The sequence below is a fragment of the Sus scrofa genome, chromosome 6 (assembly GCF_054392235.1).
Source record: "Sus scrofa isolate SSC_HxYL_T2T_F1_AM1 chromosome 6, Sscrofa_HxYL_maternal_Yorkshire_Landrace_v2.0, whole genome shotgun sequence".
Classification (NCBI taxonomy): domain Eukaryota; kingdom Metazoa; phylum Chordata; class Mammalia; order Artiodactyla; family Suidae; genus Sus; species Sus scrofa.
The window spans coordinates 1,446,663-1,467,009 of NC_139388.1; the positions used below are offsets into that span (position 1 = coordinate 1,446,663).

Consider the following 20,347-nt stretch of genomic DNA (forward strand, 5'->3'; position numbering starts at 1 on the left):
GTTCCTCTCCTCCCGATGCTCCTTTAGAACCCGATAAACGTGGTGGTCCCACAGACGGTTCGTTACGTCAATTTCTCAACAAAAATAAACCTAAAGCGTAATCCCCAGGACCTACTGGAACCTTCCTCCCAGCGAACAAGTTAGAAACAAACGCCACTTACCTTGCGCCTGAGATGCAAGACCCACGAGGGGCACGGTGTCGGAGGTCGCTACTTAACCCGAAGGGCAGCGTATTCGGAGTCAAGTTCACGAAAGGACCAACGCGGGTGAAGTAACTTCCAGGCTCGTTTTGCAGAATAACCCTCAGGTAACCCGCACACTTCTGGGGACGCAGACCACCGAGGGCGGCCTCTCCTTCCCGGACCCCACGCTGCGCCGGAGCCGCAGCACCTGTGGCCACGCAGGTCGGTCCAAGCAGGGCGGCCGAGCGGGACGGTCGCAGCTGGACGGCCGGAGCTCTCTCTGGCTGCAGCGCCGCGGCCGGCCGCCGGGAGGCAGTGGTGGCCCGCGCTCCGCAGGCCGGGCCCGAGGCGGGTACCCGGTCCTGGGTGGGACGGGCCCGCGACCCCCGCCGGGACCCCCGGCCTCTCGACGCCACGTGCCGCTCGAGGGGGCGTCCTCCCGGCGTCCGCAGCGGGGACCGACACACCACCTCCCGCGCCGCGCGCCGCTCGGACGCCGCTCCGACCTCGCGCGCACCTGAGCGCCCTGCCGACTGCGTCCCCGAGGCCCCGCCCCGCGCTAGGACGCCTCGCTGACCACGCCCCTGCGCCCGCGCCAGCCACGCGGCCCCCGCGCCCGGGCCCTCACCGGACCAGCCCTCTGTGGCCCCGCCCCTCAGCTCCAGGGCCCCCCCTCTAGAGGCCCCGCCCCTCGGCCCAGGCCCTGCCCGGAGCCCCGCTGGGCCTCCCAGGGCCCCGCCCCGCGGACACGCCCCGGGACCGCCCGCGCCCCGCCTCCGAGAGCCCGGCCCAGGCAGCGCTGCGCCGGCCGCCCGAGGGCAGATCGGCTCCTACGGGGCCCCGCTCTCTCCGGCCCCATCCTTCGGTGCCCGGCTGCCGGATCGTGGAGGCCTAGGCTGTAGCCGGAGGCGTGGGTGCTGCACTTAGCGGGCGGCTTCGGCCGGGACCGCTGCCTGCTGGCCGCCGCCTGGTGGCAGCCGTGCGTGGCGCTGGGGCTGGCGCTGAGCTCCGAGTCGCTGTTCTCTGCGCTGCCTGCGCATCACTGCCGGCTGGACTCCGCCCGTGCCCCGAGCCCCCTGCCTGCCGCTGACCTACCGCGAGCCCGCGACCCGCGCCTGCCCCAACGCCACGCGGCCCTGCACCCGCGGCTGGCACTACGCGATGGCTGCCGGCGGCCTGCTGTGCAGTCCGGTCACCCAGGCCTGCACCTGCCCACCCCCCCGCCTCTGCTTTCCTGCTGTCTCTCTTTCTCCGTCCCCCTGCCTTCTGCCCCCTTCCTCTGTTCCTCTCCTCTGATCACCCTTTTCTAGTCTGCCTTTGGTCGGCTGGGGCTGTCATACTGGGTCCTGGGTTAGAGGCAGTCCCCTCCCGTCTGACGGTGCAGCAGATGCCCAAGTAGGCAGGGTGCCAGGCCTAAAAGTAGAGTGTGAACTGAAGGCTGCGCGGTGGGCAGGCCGTCTGGGGGCAAGGAGGCGCTCTGCTGAAGGTCTGAGTAGGTAGGTGCCCAGCTGTCAGCAGAGCCTGGAGTTCACTTCAGGGTGGTGAACGTTCTAGCAATCATCTGTGGCTGGGGCTGTGCCCGCGTCCCAGGACTGGGTTCCCAAGACTTTGAACCAAGAGAGCGATTCTGTCGCTTCCTTTTTTTTTTTTTTTTTTTGGTCTTTTTTGCCATTTCTTTGCCATTTGCCCACAGCATATGGAGGTTCCCAGGCTAGGGGTCTAATCAGAGCTACAGCCGCTGGCCTATGCCACAGCTCACGGCAACGCCAGATCCTCAACCCACTGAGCAAGGCCAGGAATCGAACCTGCAACCTCATGGTTCCTAGTCGGATTCGTTAACTACTGAGCCACTCCCGTCACTTCCATTTTTCGAGGAGCAGGCCTCCCACCTGTGAGACATATACAGGCTTAGCAAGAGGCAGGGGCGCAGAGGGGGCAACCCAGGGCTCCGGGAGGGGGTCGCTGGGACCGCCTAGCCCACCCTTTGCTCAGGGTTACACAGCATGGCAAGAGCTTGGGCTAGGCCTTCCTCTTGGCAGCCTCTGCCCCACAGCCCCACCTCCACCCTGGCGGAAGAAGCCTGCAGGAGCCTGGGACAGGGTTGCCACATCCCTGTCAGGCCTGTCTGGGCCCGAACCGGCTGGGCTTCCTCCTGCCCACCTGTAGTGATGGATCAGCTGTCACAAGCGGTCGGATTTTAAATAAAAAGTCTGCTGTGGTATGACCCAAAACAGTGCCAACACCTTTGTCAGTGGCTTGGAGAGAAGGCCCAGGCTGGGCACGGAGGTGCAAATGGAGGTCAGGGGCCCTCGGCCGGGAAAATCCGGTGAGCACGGCCCTACGGCCTGTTCTGGGAGTGGCTCTTGAAGGGCACAGGGCAGGAGGAGGGGCGGGGGAGGCCCTGGGACCAGCTGTGCTGGGAGAGTGATGGCTGGAGACAGGTGGGTGCAACCCCATCCAGAGCAAAGAAACCAGACCTGGGGCTCCACGAGGGTGTCCTGGGGACCCCAGGTCATTGCCCCCAGAGGAAATTGTTCCAACTGCACAGGAAGACCACAGAGTCAGGAGAGCACCCCCTGCAACCCCGACCAAAGCACATGCCTCTGTGCCGGTTCCCTCCTTTCCAGGGAGGAACTGGAGCAGCACATCCAGGGTCCCCTTCCAGCCTGACATTCTGGGAACCCCAGCAAGGGGGAGTTCCTGACTAGCCCACAGGTGACTGGTGTCGCCCACAGGGGAGCCTCGTGTGTGAATGGCTGGCAGGTGCTGCTGGCGCAGAGGGCCCACCTCCTGGGCTGGCTGCTGGGCTGTGCCCTCCTGGGCAGGGGCTGTGACCGGGGAGGCACCGCCCCTTCCTTCCCGCCCTGGCAGCCCTCCCTCGAGCCCCGAGGGTGCAGGTGGAATCCTGAGGTCTCCTGACCTGAATCCGTGTGTCCCCTTCTGCCCATCAGGTTTGGCTGCCAGGCTGTGTGTGTGGCCGCCCTGGGGCTGGCCGCAGCCCTGGGGGTCAGCACGGCCTTGGCCACCCGCTGGTTCTGTGGCTGCTTCGCAGGGGCCTCCCTTGCACTTCACGTGGCCTGAGAACACTGTGGGGTCCCTGGGGGGGCGCTGGGGCAAGCCCACTCAGGCAAGGCCTCTGACCCGCTGGAGGGTGACTCTCTGGCTTCCGTTATGGGCCCTGACCCGGCAGCCAGAGGGACACTGTTGGCTGGGTGAGCTCTGCCGTCGCGGGCAGCCGCGGGCGTGGACCTCGAGCTGGCCTCAGACAACGGTCCCCAGAGCCCTCTCGAGAGGCCTGGACCTCAGGCTGCCTGTGTCTGCTCAGGCCTGGAGCTGCGGGGCCCCCACACCGCCTCGGCAACAGGACTCCTGCTGCTCCTCCGGGTCCCAGTGGCGGGACCAGGCTTCACATCTTCGGTGGAGGTCACCGGGGTTGCTTCCCCTTGACCTCCGTGCAGCTCTAAGTACACGGCACGGAGACGCGGGAGGTCGTGTGCGTCCCCACTGGGTCCAGGGACAGGGCTTGGCCTCTGCCTGCCCTCTGGCACCTTCACCCAACCCTGCAGGTTTCCAGCCCTGCTTCCCGAATCTCCCTGCTGGCTGATCGCCATAGGGCAGCCAGCCAGAACCAAGATCTCATGGCCCTTTGCAGAAGCCGGCGGCGTGGACCCCGAGGACAGCTCGGAGGAGGTGTACCCTGGCCTTGGGTAATGCAGCAGCAGAGAGAAGGGGCGCCGGTGCTGGTGAAGTGAGGACAGGTGACATCCATCACTCGTGCCCCTTTGTATCCCTGGGGCCACAGAGCTGGACGTGCAGTGTGCGGGGTGCCCCCAGCCCTGGCACCCATGTCCTGGCACCCTGGCACACCCGCATCGCCTGGAGAAACGGACTCATCCTGGGCTTCGGTTTGTGAGGAAGGGAGGGTGTGGGAAGGCTGGAGTGAGGTCTCCGCCTTCTCCTTGGGCCAAGAGTCCCTGGCTGGGTGGGCCTGGAGCTTGGCCAGCCCTCCCAGGCTGAGGGGCAGGGGCATCAGTCAACTTCCTGCGCAGCCTGGCCCCGTGTGAGCCCGCCTTCTCTTGGCCCTGCTTCCTGGCGGCCAGCCTGGAGGCAGCGGCAAATCTCTGGGGGTGCTGCCTGGTGCTGCTGCCTTGGTCCTAGGCTTGGCATCCCTACTTCTCCTCATGGGGGCCAATGTGAGTGTAGGCCCTGCAGGCCAACAGAGCTGTTGCTTGGCCGGAGGTCTGCCCATTGGTTGGGGGTGCAGCTCTGGGGTCAGCCCTCAGAATGATTGGTGGGCAGGAGGCTGCTGTTCGTTCTACCCTGTCCGTCTACCCAGGGTGCACTGGGGAATACGAGGCCCGAGGGACTAAGGTCAGAAGGATTCTACATGAAGGGGCTATTTTTTTTTTTTTTTTTTTTTTTTTTTGCTTTTTTTTGTTGTTGTTGCACCCAAGGCATATGGAAGTTCCTGAATCGGAGCTGTAGCTGCTGGCCTACGCCTCAGGCCACCCACCCACGCCACGGACCTGGTGCCCTGTCTGCCCGTGCAGAGGTCAGCTGACCCTTCCGGCCACACAGCCCAGTCCAGCGTGTCCACTTGGACCCCTGTGGTGTGCCCTCTGGATGGGGAGGAAGTGCCCTGAGCAAGGAGGGTACAGGTCCATCCGAAAGCCACGTCCCCGGCACCTTCACGGGGGCCCGTACAAATCGGCCAGCCGGGCGAAGCGGGGGCCCCAGTCCTGGAGGCAGCTGTAGTCCTGGTCCTCGTCGCCCAGGCTGGACAGGATGGAGCTCAGCGTCCCGGCCACAGAGCCGTCCCCCTCGTAGTCGTAGATGAGAGCCGTGTCGTAGGGGGGGACGCTGGGGTCACTGTCTGCAGCCTCCAAGCCCTGTGAACAGGCCTGGGGCTCAGGAGCAGTGCTGACCTGCCCGGCCGGTGGCCTCCGCCACTGTGGCAGTGGCTCCGGAGAGGCTCCCGGGAGACAGAGCCAGAAGGGGGAAAGGGGTGACCAGGGTTGGCACAGCAGCCCTGAGCCGGCCCTTGGGAGCACCTGCCACAGAACGCGGACTAGAGGCAAGGTCCCCTCTGGGTGGGTTTCCCTCTCGCGGACTCGAGCCCCTACCTCCAGCCCTCCATCCTGCGCCCCAAGCGCGCCCCAGGCGTGAGGGGGCATGTGAGCACGGGCCTGGTCCCGCCACCCGCTTGGCACCTACATCGAGGATGAAGTCAGCGATGTCAGTGGGGCTGGTGGGCAGCGCACGGGGAGCCTGGGGGCGCGCTCGGCCAAACGGGGCATCTCGGCGCATCAGCGGCCTTCCTAGGGGGGCGCTCAGGGCCGCCAGCTCTTCTGGGTGGCGCAGTTGGTCCATGTCATAGGCATCCTGTGGACAGAGCGCCAGGGAGCTCAGCCGCGGGTCTGGGTGCCCTCCTGGGGCGGCCGGCAGGGGCCCCACAGAGACCCCCCCCACTCAGCACTTCAAGCCCCGTCCCCTCACCTGGTCCTCCTCCCCGCCCCCCTGCTCATCGTAGTTGAGGATGTTGTCCCGGAGATCGTCCTGCAGCCCGTGCAGAAGCCCCTTGTCCCACGACTGCTGCCGGGACCGCGCCAGGAGGGCCACCAGCAGGGCGAGCACTAGGTGGGGGATGGGGCGGAGGTCGGGTGGGCATGGGGCAGGGGAGACGGAAGGGGCTGCGGGGGGCGTGGGTCCGAGCGCTGGGGTGCGCAGGCCGGCACTCACAGAGCAGCAGGATGACGCTGGCCAGCACGATGACCAGGGCCCCCAGGCTGATGCCGGCGCCGCCCGCCCGCAGCGCAGCGGCTCCTGGCAGGCAGGTGCCGTCCTGGCCACAGCGGCACACGGTCACGTTCAGGGGCTGCTCGCGCTGCTGTGGCGGCTGTCCTGAGTCCCGAAGCAGCAGGCTGAGGCGGTACAGACCCTCCTGGACCTGGTGCCGCAGCTGCAGGCGCGCATGGCTCACTGCAGAGGGCGCTCGCGGTCAGCAGGGGCGAGGCAGCAGCTCCGAGCTGCCCATCCACCTCCCGACCCCCTCTGTGCCTGTGCTTGGGGTGGGCAGCCTGCTGCGTGGGGTTCCTGAGATGCTGGGGCTCTGCCTCCCCATCTGTCCACAGGGTGTGTCACCCATCCCTACCCGGCCCGCGGAGGCACCGCGGAGGGAGCCAGTGGGACCACGATGCGGAGTGACCCCGGCAGGCCCCAGGCTCTGGACCCGCAGGGGCGTGGGGAGAGCTCACCGTTCACAGGGCTGAGGCTCCAGTTCCGGGCCAGCTCTGGAACCCTGGGGCTCAGCTGGAAGTGGAAGGGGGCCCCGTGGGGGGGGAGGTCCTCATCCGTGGCCCCCAGGAGAAGGCCGGAGCCCTGGTCTGGCGCGCTGCACAGGCTGCCCCAAGGCGGGGACAGCTCGGGGGCGTGGTCGTTGACCTCCAGGATCTCAATGGACAGGGTCCCAGTGGCCGTGCTGGGTGGTGAGGCTGCAGGCAGGACGGGCCTGGTGAGCCCTCGGCCCACGGGAACCCTCGCCTCCCCCCGCAGGCCTGCTCGGTGGAGCCCCCAGCCCAGAGCCCTTGGGCAGCAGCGGGGGGCCCAGGCCGGGCTCCGCACTCACCATCGTCTTGGGCCAGGATGACGGCGCGATACCAGCCATCCTTGAGGAAGGGGGATGCGGGGCTGAGCACACGCTGCGTCTGGACCTGGCCAGTGGCCCCGTCCACGTGCAGCCAGTCTTCAGGGTCGTAGTCCTTGGAGTAGCTGTTGGGGGGCAGGGCAGTGGGTGGCCTTGGGCCCAAGTGCGACCCCAGGGGTGTGTCCCACGGAGACACACAGACACCTCTGAAGCTGGTTCTAGAGCCCTACGCGGCCCAAACAGCAGACGAAGAAACTGAGGGTCGGGAGGGCAGGCAAGCTGCTCAGGGCCCCCGGCCCCTGAGTGACAACAGGGTTCAACCGTGGCACCACGGGGACAGACCCAGATCCACGGGGCCAGGGCAGGGGGTGAAGTCCAAGGTGTTAACACCCAGTCCCACGGGAACAGCGGCTTCCCAGCGCGGCTGGGGAACGATGGAGGCCAAGTCAGCTGCGCCGGGGAGAGCCCAGCCCTGCCCCGCCAGCAAGGCTGCATGAACACAAGCACATGCGTGGACGCTTGGTGACACACACGGATGAGCCCCCACCCTCCAACCACAGCGCAGACCTGCGGGAACCCGGGGCACAGGCCTCACACTCTGAGCTGTGCTGCCCTGGCTGGGGGTCCCCTCTGCTCAGCCGAGGCCCCCACCTGAGCCTCTGCGGCCGACGTGTGTCAGGGTCTCGGGCAGAGAAGGTGGCCACGGGGGTTCCTGGGGCTGCCCCCTCAGCCAGGCTGGCCCTTAGCGGGTTCTCCCGGAACACGGGGGGCTCGTTGACATCCCGCACCTGCACGCTGACCCTGGCCTGGCCCCGTTCAGCCCTGGGGGCGGCTGCCTGCAGGGGGGCCTCATTCTGCACCGCCACTTTGAGGGTGTACCGCTCGCAGCTCTCATAGTCCAGGGGCTGCAGGAAAGCAGAGGGGCGGCCCATCACGCCTCGGGGCCCTGCGCAGCGGGGGCGCCCCAGGCAGCTTGGGCTGGAGAGCCCTGCACACTGGCACTGCCGCCCTCCTCTGACCTCAGAGCCCCAACTTCCTTCTTTTCAGCCTTGGGAAAATAAAAATAATGCAAGACAAAAAGCACGAAGAAGACTGTAAAAACGACAAATACTCTTCACTCGAAATGAGTCTGTGGGGAGCTGTGTGGTCAGTTTTCTGTCACTTGGCTGGACTGTCCCCCTCAGTGACTCAGGGGGGCAGACACTCATCGGGCCCCATGCTTAAGCTGGCCATACAGAAACTTTAAACCAAGCGGCTTATCCTGGATAAGCGGGTGGGGAAGGGTCTTGTCTGTGGCTGGAAGCCTTTGAGAGCAAACGTGCCATCTCCCTGCAGAAGAAGGAACCCGGCCTCCAGGTGCGGCCTCAGCTCCTAGGCTTTCAGCCTGGCCAGCTGCCACTCAGTGGCCCCAGGAACCATCAAAATCTCTCTCTGCACAAACATATGTGAGCTGCAGTGTGCACGCATACGTGTGCATGCATGCGTGTGTATAGCTGTGTGTGTAGCCGTGCGTGCGCATGTGTGTGTGCATGTGTGGCTGTGTGCGCATGCATGTGCACGTGTGTGCACAGGCATGCAGAAATGTATCTCTTGCTGGTTCTCTCTCTGGTTTCAGGTCAGTCGACACGTGAGGTCTGCACGTGCTCACCGGGAACATGCGTCGAACGCCGGAAATAACCCCGAGCGGGTGGTGCTGCCCCGCCTCTCAGCCCTGTCGTCCTGTGTTGCGTGACCCAAGCCTGCAGTCCCCGCGCGCCAGGCCCTCTGGCTGCTCCTTCCTGAGGGGCCACGGACGCTCCCATCAGGTGGCCGGTGTGAGAGACGCCCGCCAGCTCACCTTCACCACGGACAGCACGCCCTCGTTGGTCCTGGGGTCCGTGCGGATGGCGAAGTGCCCCTGAGGGTCACCCTCCAAGATGGTGAACCTGGCCGCCCAGTTGGGGGAGCCGGGCAGGTCCCGGTCCTCCACCTCAAGCCGCCCCACGTCCACGCCGCTGACGGCCTCGGCGGCCTCCAGGAAGAACTGCAGAAACTCGGCCCCGTTACCCACAGGCCGGTCTCTCCCACCCACTGCCCACCCAAGCGCAGTCCTCTGGCCCAGGGGCCCGGGAACCACCGCCCCCCTCAGCTGCTGGCCAGGCAGGCACTGCCCTCTCCAAGGCAGGGCCACGGCCCCCACCACCAAGCTCCCGACGCTTGACGTGCTCACAAGCCACCTGTGCTGATCGGGGCCTTGAACCAACCATGCGGGGTGTCTCCTCCGGGCTCCCAGCCCCCCACCCCTCACCAGGAGCCCCGACCAGGGCAGCCCCAAGCAGCGGCAGCGGGGCAAGGGCGGAGCCACCACCTCTTCCCCAGTGAACTCGGGGGCGTTGTCATTGACATCCTGGAGCGTGATGACAGCTGAGGCGGTGGCCGTGAGCCCGTCTCCAGACATGTCTGCCACCTGCAGGGTCAGGTTGTACACGGCGACCACCTGGGGACAGGTGACGCAGCATCAGGAGACTGGATGGAGCATGTGGCCAGGGCTGCGTGGCCACCTTAGGGCTTGGGGGCAGGGTAGGCACACCCCCTGCAGCTCAGCCCCCTGCCAGGCGCTCGTGGCTCTGAGACCCCAGGTGGCTCGAGTACCTGCCCTGCTCCGCAGTCCTGGGGCACAAGGTGCTGCCTGGCTTCTCAGTCCCACCACAGGACTGTCGACTCCAGGCTCTGCCCCAGCCTGTGAGCAGGCAGAAGAGCAGTGACCGAGTCAGATAAGCATTTACAGAGCGCCTGCTGCATGCAAGGTGCTAGTCCCTGCCCTGGGGAGCCGGGAGCAGTGGCAGAGAAAGGGGGCAAAGATCACCTCGCATGGTAAGTAGCCAGACAGAGCACCTGGGTGGCTGTGGGGAACCAAGGAGGGCTTCCTGGAGGTGCAGATGCCACACGGAAAGGAGCCTGGCAGCGAGGGGCCACACAGACGGCCCTACCCCGGGCCAGGGAGCCTGAATTCTTCACAGGCAACAGGCGGGACTTTGGGCTGAAAAGGGGCTGAGGGCCCGTAAACCGGCTTCGGATCTACCCACCCGCCCACCCACAGGGCAGGGTGGCTCAGGCTGGGTCTGCCCGGCCCAGGCCCGAGGGGAATGTCGGCGGCGGTGAGCAGCCCTCACCTCGCGGTCCAGGCCCACTTGCACCGTGCGGATGTCCCCTGAGAGCGCATCGATGCTGAAGAGCTGGGGGCCCCCCTGCTCCAGGATCGAGTACCGGAGGGCCGCGTTGTCCGTCTCCGGGTCGTCCGCGTCTGTGGCCTCCGCCCTGGTCACCAAGGTACCTGGGAAGGGCGAGGACGTGTGGCGGTGACACCCACGGGCACCAGCCCCTAACTCCAGCACACCCTGCCTGCTCTGCTGCAGCCCACGGGCCCAGTCCAGGCTGTGTTCAGCCCATGCCCAACGTCCAAGCTGCTGACTCGTGCTGCTTGGGTTGGGGGAGGTGGGTGTCCGACGTGCACAGCTGACACCTGTTTTCCACGGGACACCTGGGCCTGGCCCCGAACCCCAGCCCCAGGAGGAAGAGAGTGCAGGCAAGCTGGGCAGCTTCAGGGCAAACAGGACAGCATGCCTCAGGAGAGGGGTCACTGCAGCGGACGCCCACCAGTCCCGGTGCCCTGCGTTCCTTCTGATCCCTGGGGCACTGCACGCTCCCCTGCCTGGGAGCAGCCCAGGCAGCCAGGCCTGTCGCTGGCGGGTGACTAAGGAACAGCATCAAAGCAGCCGCTGGCCAAGCCACGGAAGGTGGGGAGCCACCAAGCAGGTACGTCCTGGTGCAACTCTGGACCCCAGAGTAGAGCCAGAAACAGCGCTCCAAGCAGCCCCCTTCCTGGAGCGCAGGTGAGCCGCTCCGAGGGGCCCCAAGCCCCGACGCCCGGCAGGTGAGCACACACGGGGGACCGGGGCCCAGCTTCTCACCATCAGAGAAGGGACCCCACAAGGGACCTCGCAGACCCGGGATGCCAGTGGGTGCTGGCAAGGACTTGTGACTCAGAAGGAAGGTGGAGGAGCGTGCAAACATGGCTGAGCGCACACATACACGCCAGACACACACGCACACGCAGACACATGCACAGCTGCACCTTTGTGAACTTACTGCCCAGCTCTGCCTGCTGAAAGGGCCTGGGCCAGTGGATGAGTTTCTCACTGAGCCAATGCGAGCATCAAATCATGGCTGCAGGAGTTCCCGTCATGGCTTAGCAGTTAACAGACCCGACTAGTATCTATGAGGATGCAGGTTCAATCCTTGGCCTCGATCAGTGGGTTAAGGATCCGGCACAGCCGTGAGCTGTGGTGTAGGTTGCAGATGCAGCTCGGATCTCGCGTTGCTGTGGCTCTGGTGTAGGCCGGTGGCTACAGCTCCGACAGGACCCCTAGACTGGGAACCTCCATATGCCGAGGGTGCGGCCTTTAAGAGCAAAAAAAAAAAAAAAAAAAAATCACGGCTGCGAAGAATGATCAAGCATTGGGGTGCCCGCAGTGGCCCAATGGGATCCGCGGCATCTTGGGAGCGCTTCGACACAGGTTCGTTCCCCCGCCCAGCAAGGTGCATTAAGGATCCAGCACGGCTGCAGCTGCGGATTAGGTCAGATCTGACCCCCAGAGAGAGAACCTATATGCCACGGGGAGGCCAAAAAAATAACGATCATAAAATAGAAAGAATTCTTACCCGTTGAATTAAGAGGACATGAAGCGTCCAGACTAACATATGTGAATACACATATACCCAAAGCACACGCACACACACCTATGTACACACACACGTGCACACACTGAAGACACACAGACATATACAGTACGTACAAGCACTTGAGTTCTATCGTGTAACGGAGACGAAGGACAGGATGAAACAAGAATGGGGACAGTGGAGATTCAGGCAGGAGCCCGGGGGCGGGCGGTCTGAGGGCAGCAGGGCCTGCAGAGAACCTTCCACCAGAGGCCTATTCATCACAAAGGGAACAGCAGGAGCTCCCGCCGTGGCGCAGTGGTTAACGAATCTGACTAGGAACCATGAGGTTGCGGGTTCGGTCCCTGCCCTTGCTCAGCGGGTTAAGGATCCGACGTTGCCGTGAGCTGTGGTGTAGGTTGCAGATGCGGCTCGGGTCCCGAGTTGCTGTGGCTCTGGCGTAGGCTGGCAGCTACAGCTCTGATTCGACCCCTAGCCTGGAAACCTCCATATGCTGCAGGAGCGGCCCAAAGAAAAAAAATACAAAAAAAAAACAAAGGGAACAGCAGGAAGCCCCGGAACCAGGGTCTCCGGGGGGCCTCCAGGCACATAGACCAACACCCGGAGACAATCAATCGCAACCAAGGAGGTGGAAGAATGAACAGCGAGTGAAAAGCAGAAAACGCTGAGAGGAATGCAAGGAAATGCAGACGGCTGCAAACACAAGCCACAGTCACGGTTTGGAAGAGGGCAAATTGCTAAGATGACAGGACTACCCAACGCAACCTGCAGCTTCAGTCCCGCCCCCCTCGAGTCCCAAAAACACCTCCTTTGCCTATAAAGTCAAAGCATCTACTCAGGCAAGCGAGGTGCTGCCTCAGGGCCCATGACAGACAAAGCGTTGTGGGGCTTTTGCCACGAAAACATGGAATCAAGAATCAACGAGGAGTTCCCGCTGTGGCTCGGCAAGTTAAGAACTCGACTAGTCTCTGTGCTCCTGAAGGATGCAGGTTCGATCCCTCGCCTCGCTCGGTGGGTTAAGGATCTGGTGTTGCCGTGAGCTGTGGTGTAGGTCGCAGACCTGGCTTGCATTTGCGTTGCTGTGGTTTCGGTGCAGGCCAGCAGCTGCAGCTCCAATTCGACCCTTAGCCTGGGAACTTCCATATGCAGCAGCTGCTCACGTTGCTGTGGAGGCACGGGTTTGATCCCCGGCCTGGCCAGTGGGTTAAGGATCCCGCGTCGCCACAGCTGTCGTGATTCAGGAAGTGACAGCTAACAGGCCGGAGCCTTCTTTCGGGGGTGATGTGTGGGGCCTGTGCGCTGTGAACGCGTAAATGCCATGAACTGCTCAGTTTAAAATGGTTAATTTCAGGTTATGTGAACTTCACCTCAATTTAGAAAAGGGGGGAGAGAGAGGGGATGGGGAGGGGGGAGCAGAGGAACCACCAGAGCTTAGCCATCCGCAGATGCTCTCCAGCTTTGGAAGACGTGCGGCTTGAATTTACACTGCAAGAAGTGACCTGTGGAAACTCCCGCAGTCCTGGAGGCTATGTACCTATTTTTCAAGTCCTCGGTGAAGGGGAACCCCTGGATTTCTGAGCTCCCCAGCACCCACCTCCAGGCTCCCTACCTCACTGGCAGCTGGAGCAGGTGGCTGGCACTCACCTGGGACAGCGCCTTCCAGCACCTGGCCAGTGAACACCTCCTGCCTGAAGACCGGCCGGTTGTCATTCTGGTCCACAACCACGATCTCCAGATCTGTGGGCTCCTCCAGGGTGGACCCCCCCAGGTCCAGAGCGAAGGCCCTGAGCTAATTGAGCAGAGAGCAAGGGCTGGCACTGGGTCCCCCAATTTTCAGCAGCCCCCCAAAGGCAAATGGGACAGCAAATGCAGAGGTGGTGCCTGCTGAAAACCCCACTGAAACAAGTGAGAAGCAGTTCAGGGGCAGACAGAATCCCCCAAGAAGAGCCCATTTCCTCCTAGCAGGCAGGGCGGCCGCCATGCTTCCCCTATCACCTTGGCCACCAGGAAGCTCACAGCCATGTTTCAAACATGACTCAGGTGATGCTCTCCTAGCCTCTCTCTCTTTTTCTGTAAATGGTTTTGGCTGCTCTTGAAGTTTAACTTCTCTGTATGGGTGCAGTTTTGACTTAACCTACCTCCTGCCCCTCAGAGAATAGGTGAGATTTAACTTCCAAGGAAAACACAGTCTTTCTGTGGAAACCAAAGAGGGTTCTTAAAGCTTGACAAGGCTTTAGGGCACCTGAATGGCAAAGGCTGAAGCCCCTTCCCTGGGTCAGGTCAGCCCGGGGGGTACCCATGTCTATAGGGACTCAGGTGAGTTCTACGTTCCCTCCTTGGCCCAGCTCTCCTCCCTCTCCCCACGGCTCTTTGTCCTAGACCCCACAGCCCAAGCCTTTCAAGGGCCAGCTTCCAGGCCACCTCCATCCTACCCCAACAGTCCTGGGGCGGCTGCTGCTGGGGTTCTTCAAGCCTCCCAGCCCCCACAAGGCATAGCATAGGCTGGGGGAGGAATGGTGACACCACTGTCCAGCGCTGCTTTCCTGGGAAAGCTGACACCCACCCTGCTGCCCAGTTCTCCGGGGGTGGGGTGGGGGGGCAGCGCCAGTCCTCAGGCTGCTCAGGCTTATCTGCCAAATGGTCCCAAATCCCACTCCTGGCCCCCAGTTAATGCTAGGTCCTGGGAGTTCCCCTGTGGTGCAGCAAGTTAAGGATCCCACTAGGTCAGTGTGGTGGCTCAGGTCACTGCGGTGGTGCGGGTCCAATCCCTACCCCAGCACTTCCAAGGCCCTGGCAAAAAGAACGCTGCGTCTTGCTGGAGAAGGTGTGGCCGCTGACCCCTTGGGAGTGGGAGCCTGTGGCCGCCGACCCCTAAGCGACCCTATCTAAGAGGGGAGGGGAAGAGGGGAGGGGGACAAGTGGGGGAGGGGGAGAACGGAGAGGGCAGGGGCCCACCCTGAAGCGGTCGGTCTTCTCTCGGTCCAGCAGGGCGTTCAGGAAAACCCTGCCGGTGAACTTGTCTATGGAGAAGACGCCCTGGGGCTCCTCGTCCACGCCGGGCCCCTGGATGCTGTAGATGACGCCGCCCGCCTGCTGCTTGTCGGACTTGATCTGCGGGCCGGAAATGGGCTTGCTGGGTGTCCCCAGGAGCAGGGGGGACAGCCCCGCCCCGCCAGCCCCGCCCCTGCCAGCCCCGCCCCCGCCCGCCAGCCCCGCCCCTCACCTGCACCAGGGGGAAGGGCAAGCGCTTGTGGTTCTCGGACACGCTGATGGGAGGGATGACCCAGGCTCTCCGCACACGGCCCTGCGTGGGCGCTCGGCGCCAGGGGTACAGGGTGCGGGGCCTCCTCAGGCCGGGGACCCCCAGTGACAGGCACACACTCTGCCACAAAGACAAACCGCGTCACCCAGCACACACCCAGAGCGCTGGTGGGCCAGGCAGCGCAGCGCGCTCCCCCAGCCGAGGTACCTGATGAAGCCTGGGGGAGGCAGGCACCTGCCCTGCTGGAACTCGCCCCACCCCCACCGCTCAGAGCGGGAACCGAGGCCCAGAAAAGGAAGCCCTCTGGGGGCTTGAGGGCAGAGCGGGCAGCAGCCCCAACCATCACCCCGCACTCCCGCAAGGGCCTGGTTGAAACCCGCGGCCCCTGCACCCGCACGGTGACTGGGCGTGGGCGGCGGCTGGGTGCGGAGGTACTGCAGGCCTGCTGCTTCCCAAATCCTGAGTGGGGCTGACACAGCTGCAGCTCTTGCGGGCACAGAACTAACTGCTTGGGCTCGGGTAAGGGCTGGCAAGGCCCAGGGAGGGAGAGGGGCAGCAGGCCCCCCGGGGCTGTCAAAATTCGCCCCCTGCTCTGTAGCTCCCTGCGCTCCCTCCTCCAACCCAAGGCAGGGGCAGCCTCAGGGACAGGGGAAGGACACAGGACACGGAAGGGACACTCCTGCGCAGGCCGCTCTCCGCCCTCTGAACTCTTCTGGAGGGGGACCCTCCCTGGCTGCTCCTCAAGCCCTGGTCCCCACCCCCAGCCTGGGTCCTGCTGACTTCTGCCAAGCTTGCTGTCCCCTCACAGTCTGTGGAGGGGCCGCCCCGGGCTGGAGACGCCAGGGGAGGAGGGAGCGGTGACTGGTAAACAGGGGGCTGGGGGGAGGTGGGGGGGGCTGCTGTCCTGCACAACCTCTGGCTGGCGCCCTCCTCCAGGGCAACCCACCCGGCTCCTCACGCCCTTTGCTGACAGAGTGAGAGTAACCTCCAGACCAGGGCTGCCCCCCCCCCACCGCCGGGCCCGGGCCAGCCCCCCCCGGTTCTGAGTCCCCCTCCTGCTCTCACCCGAAGGGCCAAGGTCTGGACCCCAAGAAGCACCAAACCCAGTTGAGAGAAAGGACGGGCGGGTTACCAGGCCCCCAGCTCCCCGTGCCCAACAGATGGCACTGCTGGGCTCCACGCCTCCTGGGCAGCTGGCTTCCCACCAGGACGGCCCAGCACTGGCACTTCCAGGCCAGCTTGCTGTTCCCACCAAGCGGGAACCTGGCGGCCTTTGTCACAGCGCTCCTGGGGACAGCGAGCTTGGCATGCTCCCTTGCCGGCCCGCCCCAGCCCCTCTCAGCCTCACAGCCCCGAGAGCAGCAGGGCTGGGAGCCACGCCTGAACCTCTACTGCCTTTATGTGACACCCAGGGGCACAGCCGGGGGGGAGGGGGACGACTGGGCGGGAGGGACAGTCTGCGGGTGCTCCTTGACCTCAGGCCCTTGGAGGACATGGGGGACACATTCTGCCCCTGCAGCCCACCGCAGAGCCTGTGGCTGTGCCCTCCCTGCCAGTGGCCTTGGCAACACTGTAGGACGCCCAACCAGCTTGGCGTGGTGGTGGCAGAGCCTGGAGTCCCAGCTCCCTGGCTCCCTGCGGACCAAGTTCACAAGAGCGGCAGGAGCCACCGAGCCTGGGCAGGGGCCCCTTGCTCAGATCAGAGCCTGGGAGGGTGGGGTGGCCGGGCTGCAGTGCAGCTGACCTCCGGCTCTGGGGACATCTCTCTCTCTCTCATCCTCTGTCCTCCCACCACCCCTTCCCAGAAGATGTGGGTGGTTCGGGGAAGGCCTGGGAGCCGCCTGGGGGGTCAAGGGACATCCGGAGCCAGGACAAAGGCCCACAGACAAGGCCGCCTCAGAAGCCCAGCAAGTGTGCAAAGCCATGAAAGCACCTCGGCTGGACGCTGCTCACAGATGCCACCTCCCCCCTGCCGCTCACTCTCTAGAGCCGACGGGTGTCAGGGACCCACCTCGGCCCCGCCCTTGGCCCAGAGCCTGAGAGCACAGCCTGGGCCGGTCCGCCAAGCCCACGGAGTAAGAGAGCTCCAGGCCGCAGGTGGAGCCAGTGGGACCTGGCTGCGTGGTAAGCACTTCACATGCCACTGCAGGGCAGGGATGGTGTCCCCTGCACAGACCCCGGCGAGGCCGCCTCCCCCAGAGATGCTCCCTGCTGGGTGCTTTGCTGGCCTCCGGCGGTCCTCACGCCCTCCTCCCTGGGGGGCTGACGCAGTGGGAAGGCCCCTCACACAGATCCGGGCTTCCTAACGCCCATTCTGAGGGTCAGCCGGGGAGCTCCCACTGTGCTGCAGCGGGATCAGTGGCATCTTGAGAGCGCTCAGCCGCAGGTTCCATCTCCAGCCCAGCACGGTGGGTTAAGGACCCGGCGCTGCCGCAGCTGTGGCTTAGATGGCAAACACGGCTTGGATCTGGTTCCTGGCCTGGCAACGCCACACGCCGCAGGGTGGCCAAAATGGAAAAACAAAAACAAAAACACGTGGGTCCCCCAGCCCTGACCTGGCTCCCGCTCCACTCCACCCCTGGGAGATTCTGCGTGTGGGGTGGGCACGACGCCACCAACAACGGTTTTAAAGCAACAGTAGGAAAGTGCCTGAGCCCTGGAGGCTCTGCTGACAGCCCTTGCCCCCCACGGGGGTCTGTCCTGCCCGGACCTGGGGGCCGCAGACCTCTCTGCCTCACTCCACCAGCCCTCGGTGGGTTCCGAACACAGAATTCCCCAGGCAGGGAGCCGGGAAGAAAGCTGGACGCTCAGCTGCTCTGGGCAGAGATGCTGCTGACCACGGAGCGCAGTGGACAGGGAGGAGAGCCTGCCCCAGCGCTGGCACTGCGGCCTCTGACGGCTCCGGGAGTGGCACCGGTTGACGGAATGGCGCAACCAGGCAGAACTTCCACAGCTCAGGTTGGTTCGTGGAGGGGTTCTGAGTCCACACTGCCGGGGGCTTTGCCAAGCGGGGGGGCAACGTGGGCAAGTCCTGGAGCAGGAGATACACAGCGTCTCCTCCAGAGCAGGCACAGGAATCCGCTCCAGGTCGGTGTGACAGGAACCCAGGGAAGCCGGGCTGGACCGCTGCCTACTGAAGGTGGGCAGGACATCCGGGAACACAGGACTTGCCCCAGTGGGGCTGCAGCCGGCAGGCTGGAGGGACAGCTGCACCTCTGTCTCACCATCCTGAAGCCTGCAACAGCTGGAGGGGGGCTCAGGGGAGACGTGGGGGCCGCTCCGGGCCAGGCAGACAGCTGGGTCCATTCCTGGCGTGCCTGATGCCCGCCAGGCCATCCAGGAACGGGGTGGTCTGGATTCCAGCTGGGGGGGTGGGGTGGGAAGGGGCTAATGCCTGGGAAGCTTGCGGGGGCCTTCTGCCCACAAAGCACCTCGGCCTCTCCCCCTGCCCCCGCAAACCTCGTGCACATCCCCCCAGGCTCCAGGCCTCCCACCTGGTCCCAAGAGTTAAAAGCCAGGCCTGGAAGCAATGGTGGCTGGCATCCTGCACAGTCCCACACGGCCTCCCGGAGCTGGGCGCAGGCTCGGGGCCTCCCCAAAACGGCAAGGGTCTGCCCCTACCACCTGTGCTCCCATTCCCCCCCTTCTGGTAGGACAGGCCCCCGGGGGCCCAGCTGCTGGGATGCCGTGGGCACAGGAAAGGGGGCCCCCAGAGGCCAGTTCTGAAAGACACGCTCGGCCCCTGGCTGAGATCTAGGGGGACACAGGCAGAGGAAGAATGAGGCTGGTCCACGGCTACGAAACAGGCGATGGTCAACAGGCCCCCACCCCAGAGGCCACCGAGGAGTCCTGCTATGCCTGCACCAGCCTCCTTGGGGGCTCCCAGAGGTGGAGGGAGGAGAGTCCAGGAGGCGGTCACAGGACCATGTAGCTGGACGGGGGGACAAACGTCTGAAAGCTGAGCTGGGTGGGGGAGGGCTGGGCCAGGTTCTGTCACGGACATATTTCAGCGAGGCCCGGAGACGCTCCCCTCACACCGGAGCTAATTTGAGCCGCACCGAGTGTGGGAACATGAGCGGCCAGGCCCTTGGCTGGCCCCCCACCCCCACCAGAATCCCTGCAGTCTCCAGCTGTCTGGGAGGGGGTGCATTCTGCAGTTGCCTTGGGAGAGGGGAGAGGAATCTGAGAAGGAGCTCCCCCTGCCCCCACAACGGAGTCTCCCAGGTCCTGCTGAAAGGATGACACCCCCAGACCCAAAGGAGTGGGTGTCAGCCTGTTCCTGGAACAAGTAGGTAGGGTCACGCGAGGAGGCCAGAGCCTTCTGGAGTGAGTGTGGGGCTGCCAGAGGGCCTGCTGCCCTGGGTGGGCACCCAGCAGAGGGCTCAGGGGCTCAGGTGGAGCGTGGCGGCCAGGCCGTGCCGGCTGAGTGACCAGTTGGGAGCAGCAGGCGCCATCTCCACTGGGGCCGGTGAGAGGACCCCAGGGCAGGGCTGGCATGGCTGGGGTGGTGGGGCCGTGTGCAGGAGGGGCCGGCTGGTGGGCACCCCAGCACCTGCCAGGGGCTGAGAACTGAGCTGGCCAGCGAGCCCGGGATTGGGGGCCCTCACCAGCATCCACACTGCCTCATGGGTCTGGAGCTGGAACGGCAACACATCTGCTCAAGTCTGGGAGGTCTGAGGCCGTTCTCGCAGGCTGGCCCTCAGCGGTGACCCTGGCTCAGCTGGGTCTGCTGGGGCAGGAGGCCGCCTGCCCCACTCCCAGGTGAGTCCTGGTGCCTGCCCAGCACCCTAAGGCATCGGTGGTTCCACCCAGCGGGTGGCCATGTGGGGAGCTGGGTGGTCCTGCTCCTTCCACCTCTCCTGTGCCGGCGTGGCGTGGACCAGCTGAGGGGTGGGCAAGTTGGGGTTCCTTAGGATGTGTGGAGGGTGGCCCTGTGGGGGCTGGAACTGGGGTCTCCTGGACACAGGGTGCTCCCAAGGAGAAGGGGTTCCTGGAGCCAAGAGCCAGCACCTGCCCTACCGCCTGGACCCGTGGGGGCTCCGGCTCCACCCGAAGCTAGACTCGAGAGGAGCAGCTCATGGCGTCCCTAGGAATCTGGCCTCCAGGCTTTTCCAGCTGGGGGTGCTCCGGCGCTCCCTTCTCCCCCTGCCACCCCCCAAGGCTGAATACCCTAGACCTGATCCGCGGGCGGCACCCCCGTTTGGCTCGGAGTTCTCTCCAGCAGAGGCTGCTACACTCACCCCGGGAACGTGGCGCGAGCACCCTGACCGTGCTGCCCCGCCCAGGACCCTCCCGGGCCCCTCAGCTCACGGGCCCCCAAGAGTGCCCAGGGCCACTGGGCCCAGACGCCGGGATGCCCGCTTCAGTGCGGGGGCAGGGACCTCGAGCGGCGCCGGAGCCTTACCTGGGCCAGCAGCCCGAGGGCGAGGAGAAGCGCGGCGTCCATGGGTCGGCGGTGGGGGTCCGGCCGAGTGTCCGGCCGGCCGGCGGGAGCGGCGCCTACTGCTGAGACGGGACCCGGCTGAGTGACAGCACAAGTGT

The 20,347-nt window shown here is 64.9% G+C and overlaps 2 protein-coding genes across 8 annotated transcripts; one reads left to right on the forward strand and one right to left on the reverse strand.

The window, feature by feature from the left end:
- Positions 1 to 1,084: 1,084 nt before the first annotated feature.
- Positions 1,085 to 4,825, forward strand: SLC22A31 (solute carrier family 22 member 31; the record flags this gene model as incomplete). The annotated part of the gene is given in 10 exon segments (XM_084959125.1): positions 1,085 to 1,236; positions 1,238 to 1,463; positions 2,898 to 3,079; positions 3,134 to 3,214; positions 3,641 to 3,872; positions 3,936 to 4,030; positions 4,032 to 4,091; positions 4,232 to 4,326; positions 4,329 to 4,375; positions 4,733 to 4,825. Coding segments are annotated over 10 exon segments (1,263 nt in total), but the record flags the coding sequence as incomplete, so codon positions are not given.
- CDH15 (cadherin 15) lies at positions 4,564 to 20,347 on the reverse strand. 7 transcript variants are annotated; one of them, XM_084959202.1, is made up of 15 exons: positions 20,211 to 20,347; positions 19,414 to 19,689; positions 14,768 to 14,926; positions 14,500 to 14,655; positions 13,189 to 13,333; positions 9,978 to 10,138; positions 9,173 to 9,301; positions 8,663 to 8,848; positions 7,477 to 7,730; positions 6,808 to 6,950; positions 6,437 to 6,673; positions 5,922 to 6,161; positions 5,679 to 5,815; positions 5,397 to 5,564; positions 4,564 to 5,071 (listed from the first exon to the last, which is right to left on the reverse strand). In XM_084959202.1, the coding sequence occupies exons 2-15, from the start codon at positions 19,417 to 19,419 to the stop codon at positions 4,871 to 4,873; spliced, it is 2,322 nt and encodes a 773-aa protein (XP_084815328.1). In that variant the 5' UTR covers positions 19,420 to 19,689; positions 20,211 to 20,347; the 3' UTR covers positions 4,564 to 4,870. The 7 variants fall into 7 exon arrangements, with proteins under 7 accessions (XP_084815328.1, XP_084815331.1, XP_020949281.1 ...); XM_084959205.1 differs by having other exon boundaries at positions 8,474 to 8,848; XM_021093622.2 differs by lacking the exon at positions 19,414 to 19,689.